At 42.0% G+C, this 5,473-nt stretch overlaps 1 protein-coding gene across 1 annotated transcript in view; it reads left to right on the forward strand.

The window, feature by feature from the left end:
• The window catches only part of JAKMIP3 (Janus kinase and microtubule interacting protein 3), a 114,199-nt gene that overhangs the window by 94,912 nt on the left and 13,814 nt on the right, over positions 1 to 5,473 (forward strand). Inside the window, exons 19-20 of the mRNA XM_019503013.1 lie at positions 1,375 to 1,578; positions 2,157 to 2,222. Of these exons, the coding sequence (XP_019358558.1) occupies positions 1,375 to 1,578; positions 2,157 to 2,222 (270 nt within the window). The remainder of the gene's footprint in view (positions 1 to 1,374; positions 1,579 to 2,156; positions 2,223 to 5,473) is intronic.

Genomic DNA, 5,473 nt, shown 5'->3' on the forward strand with positions numbered 1-5,473 from the left:
TAGACACCCTTTTCTCCCCAGCACCACCTGGGGTGACAAGGAACAATGGTAATAAGCTGATGGAGAATAGATTTAGGTTAGAGATCAGCAGGCAATATTTTACAGTTAGGGTGGCCAAAAGCTGGAACCAAGTACCCAGGGAAGTGGTCCTCACCCCTACCTTGGGCAAATTCAAGAGCAGGTTGGATGATCACCTGTCTGGGGTCTTGTGAACCCAGCATTCATTCCTGCCTGTGGCAGGGGGTCAGGCTAGATGATCTGTTCAGGTCCCTCCTGACCCTAGCTACTATGAAACCATGATTCTGATGGTATATGAGGAGTGCGGCTGTCTATGCACAGCAGCCATCATGGATTTAGAATCCTAGGATCATAGAAAAGTAGAGCTGGAAGAGACGTCACAAGGTCATCTAGGGCTAGGCCAGCCCCCTACTCAAGGCAGGATCATCCCTGACTTCTTGATTCATTTAATCCTTCTCACCCTTCCTACTTTCTGAATCCCTGGTGATTACCACAATTGGTGTCTGAAAGAGATTGTTCTCATATTGCAGAGTAGGCAAACTGAATTAGATGAAAGTTGATCCAACCATGTCCTATAAAGGAAGTTGTTGCCATTGCTTGTTATTACAGTATTGGTATGATTGGGCAATATTTGTAAAATTCCCATTGATTTCAAGTATGTACTCAAATGGAACATAGCTTGCACTATATACCTCACTTGTACCTTTGTTTCTTTGTTTTTCCTTATATTTAGGCCATAATATCTATAAAATTTGTATGCTGAAATTTCATAATGTCAGTGGGGCAGTTTTATGCCACATGGTTATGGAATATACTCCTATACCCTTTACACTGTTAAGAAATGGAATGTAAATTCTTATTTCATAAACACACTGAGGAGTTGATTCTAGGTCTTTGAAATCAGTCCATCAGCACGTAAGGTAAATACAGGAGACATGAGGTGACATGGCATTTCTCAGAAGTACAGGGGGCAGTGCAGGAGGCTGTCTACTAGTTGCTCTTTGCTAGTTGAGGACAAGAAATTAGGCATGCCTGCATAGTATGATCAAATTCTAGGCTGCACTGAGGCCATTCTAGCCATCTGTGTGCCCTTGGCTCAGCTCCCACTTATACCAGGGGTGTTTTCAGCTGTCACAGAAGTCCAAAGTCCAGGCAGCATAAAGGAGGCTTGAAAGAACCTTTGTACTTTTCACAGTGGACTGTGCCTTCCATGATGTGATTTCAGGACATCCAGCACCTAGTCTTTCCTTGTATCGTTTTCTGTACAGTTTGGGACAAAACATGTTCTCAATAGCTGTCCTCCACCACCGGTAAGAGAAAAGGATAAGCTGACAACCTTGTATTGTTTTTGACTAGCAAATTCTGGAATTAGAAGCCATGCTCTATGATGCCCTGCAGCAAGAAGCCGGAGCCAAAATCTCTGAAATTCTTTCACAAGAGGAGAAAGACAAGTTGAAGAGTGCTGTAGAACAATGGAAACGCCAGGTTATGAGTGAACTCCGAGAGAGGGATGCCCAGATTCTGCGTGAAAGAATGGAACTCATTCAACATGCACAACAGGTAGACATTGGTACAAGATATACAATAGTTAATGCTCTGTTTGCCTTCCCCAGATTAAAACATCATGAAATGAGAGCTCTGTCCCTTTATATTTGGCTGCCTCTCTCTCTTTGATTAAAGTGAAGTATATATTCCAGCTGTTATTAACCAAGTGTTTCCAGAGGTTGATGTTCAGTTTCCTTTAACAGAAAGCCAGCATATGTCCAGATAATATTAAAAGCCTAGGATGATATTTTTGGAGTTGCCTATGGTGTTGGGCACAAAGTTTTCATTAATCTTCATGGGAGCAACATATCCATGTTCCTTAAGAAATTTAGAGAACCACAGGCTTTAGTTTTTGGTCCAGATCCTAATTTACCTTGGATAGTCCCTCATTATGGGCTCTATGTATTTTCTATGTCTACTTAATGCATGATGCACAACTGTTGCACTGGATGAGGACACACCTAAAATTAAAACACGTATCGGTTAACAAAACAATTTACCATCTCTCTAAAAAATAAGAGACCCCTTCCAACTCTTTCATCTTTGTGAGGCTTTATTACTTACACTTTCATTTTTTGTTTTAAATCTAACAGAGAATTAAGGAGCTAGAAGAAAGAATTGAAGGTCAAAAAAGACAAATAAAAGAATTAGAGGAAAAGGTATGGTAATAGAAAATAAAATATTCTTAAATTACACAAGTATTTTATATGGTTGCATGTGTCTGTATCTATTGAGACTATTTTATATAGTTGCATGTGTGTGTATCTATTGACACAATAGTCTTATTGAGAAAGTAAAGTTGAAAGTCAAAGTTCTTATAATACCAATTCATTCTAGCATTATTAGTATAGATGGCGCCTATTTAAAATGCAATGTTACAGGTAGAGAAACCTCAAAAAAATGAAATTTTCTCAGTTAAGCAACAACATTCTGACACTCATCTGAAGTGCATCTATATTTAGTCCTCCTAATTCAGTGACAATTGTTTCCCTGATATTTCAGTAGTTCTGTTTCCAGTCTTGACTGAAAACAAGAAGTGGAGGGGCAGTTAAACATAGAAAAAAACAGGTTAACTAAACGTTTTAAGGTACTTAGGGCAAGTTTGAGGCCAGTTATTTTATCCATATGAAAAATGTTGTAGATCAGTAGTTCTAAACCATTTTGACCCTTCAACTTCCCCCCACACAACCATGTGGACTCACCTTTCTCCCAACCCCATATGCAGTCCTGTAGTCCATTTTCAGGCCCCCTCACACAGTCCCAAAGTCCACCTGGGCCCTAGCCCCACCTAATGTCCCTTAGCCAACCACTGTGCAAACCCATGCACAGCTCCACAGGTTAGCTAACTCAAGGAAAGTTCGCCAGGCACGCCAAGCAGGTCTACACGCAGCAGCTCTGGAACAGAAGCAGTGTGCCTGTGGAAGCAGAATAGTCACAACTGTGCCACTTTCCTGTTCAGCAAGTGACTCTGCCTGGCACTTAAGGTCCCCTCCAGGCGGGCAGCCAACCCTCTGGTTCCTCTTGGATCTGTGTCTGTGGCCCTCCAGTGGTCTATGGCCCACCAGTTGAGTATTAAGGTTGTGCGAAGCTCCGGTCACTGATTTGATTCAGCAGAGATTCAGCCCAATTCGGTGGCCAAATCTCTGAATTTGAATTGAATCAGGAGACCCTTTAATCTCTCTGAATTGAATTGGAGAGATTCAGAAAGATTCAGATTTAGACACACATTTAAAGCTGTGTCTAAACATAGACACAGCTTTAAATGTTTTTCTACATACCTTGAGGTACCAGGCACGGCTTGTGAACGCTGCAATGCTGGGGTGGATGGAGCATCCCACAGGAGTGCAGGGGGCTCCCTAGCATGCTTGGCAGCAGACCCAGAAATGGACCAGAAGCACTTCTGGGTCCACCGGGGAGTGCGCAGGGGGGCCCTCTCTGTGCCTGCCCGGCTCAACGACTAGTGCCTCCTGGGTCTGGGGGGACACCCAGGGTCCCTCTGTGGCCAATTTTCATGGGACGCTCCATCTGCCCCACCATCACAGTATTCACAAGCCACGCCTGGTACCTCAAGGTATGTAGAAAAAACATTTAAAGCTCTGTCTATGGCTGAATCACTGATTCTCCAAATCAGCATCAAATCTTCAGATTTGGATTTGGCTGAATCGAATTGTGGACAGTGATTGAATCAATGAATCGAATCACTGTCCCTGATTCAGGTTGAATCTGAATCAAATAGAGCCCGTTTCGCACACCCCTATTGAGTATCAGTATTTAGAGCAGGGGTGGGCAAAATGCGGCCCACGGGCCAGATGCGGCCTGCCAAGCCATTCTGTCTGGCCTGCGGGGCCCCTAAACAATTTAGAAAAATTAATATTAATCTGCCCTCAGCTGCCTGTCATGCGGCCATCAATGGCTTGCCAAAACTCAGTAAGCGACTCTCTGCCCAAAATAATTGCCCGCTGTTAGAGTGTAGCTGCTTTGGTATATACTTAGATTTGTCTTGGTGAAGTACCTAGCACTTAAATATTTTGGATGCCACTGGAGAATCATAGAAAAATAAGCCTGGACTTCACAAGGTCATATAGTCCAGAACCCTGGCCAGGACAGGATCATCTCTGTCTAAACTGTCCTAGACAAATGTTTGTCTAACCCTCAAAGGCATTCAATGATGGAAATTCCACAACCTCTTTAAGGAACTTATTTCAGGGTTTAACCACCTGATGATTAGACAGTTCTTCATAATATCTAACATAAATCTCCCTTTTTGCAATTTAAGCCCCTTTCTTCTTGTTCTGATCCTGTGGCCATGGAGAACAATTGATCACACTGCTCTAACAATGCTTCCTGTATTTGAAGACTGTTATCAAGTCTTCTATTCTTCAGATTGAATAATCTCCCTTATTCTAAATTTCATCATGTCATGTTTTCTGGATCACTAATTTTTTTTGTTGCTGTCTTCTAGGCGCTCTCCAGTTTTTCTGCATTTTTCTTAAAGTATATTGCCCAAACTGGACACAGTACTTCAGTGTTCAATAGAATAGAAGAATCACTTTCCATGATTTGCAGTCTGTAGTCATCTTAGTGCATCCTAGTGTAATATTTGTTTTATTTTTATTGTCAATTAAACAATATTATTTATTTGTATTTTGCAGTAATTACAATGTTGAGAATAAGGGATAACTCCCAGGTCCTTCTCTGCAGTACTGCAGCCTAGTCAGTTGTTCCCTATTTGGATTTATGCACTTGGTTTTTCCCTCCTAATCAAGTAGACTTGTCTTTACTGAATTTCATTCCATTTACTTCTGACCATTTTTTCAATTTATCAAAGTCATTTTGAACCTTAATCTATACAAAGAAATGATACAAATTAATTATTAATTATGAATAATTTTCTGTGCTTAAAAATTAAGAGGATGCTTGAGAAACACTGACACTGGTTATGCTTGTTTAGCTTGTATACAAACTTTTGGAAGGTTAGACCGGGGGAAAAATCGCCGCCCAACCTAACTTAGTTCACTCACTTGCAGACCTTACACTTAGATCCCTAGTTAGGTCCATCCACGTGCCAAACTGTATAGATATTCCCTAAAGGTTAGAATGGTTAAGAAATGGCTGCCCCAATCTAATTTTAGTTCACCTGAGAGATGCACTAATTTAGATCAGGCACGGTTAGACTGATCAAACTAAATGTCTGTGCACATTCAGAGCACAGCACCAGGCTGGGAAAGCTCAGCCCTGAGGCTTTGCTTTTCTTCTCCCACTTTGGTGCCACCATATTTTCAGCCCCCAACCCCCAGAAGGATACCCCCTCCTCTCCCACCAGGCCATGGCCTTGAACCCAGAGCCTTGGCGTACAGCAGCTCACTCCAGTCTGCCATCTCTCTAGTGGAATGGTGAGGCAGATACAGGT

This window comes from Gavialis gangeticus, unplaced genomic scaffold (genome assembly GCF_001723915.1).
Source record: "Gavialis gangeticus isolate Ggan-Ray unplaced genomic scaffold, GavGan_comp1, whole genome shotgun sequence".
NCBI classification, from domain to species: Eukaryota; Metazoa; Chordata; order Crocodylia; family Gavialidae; genus Gavialis; species Gavialis gangeticus.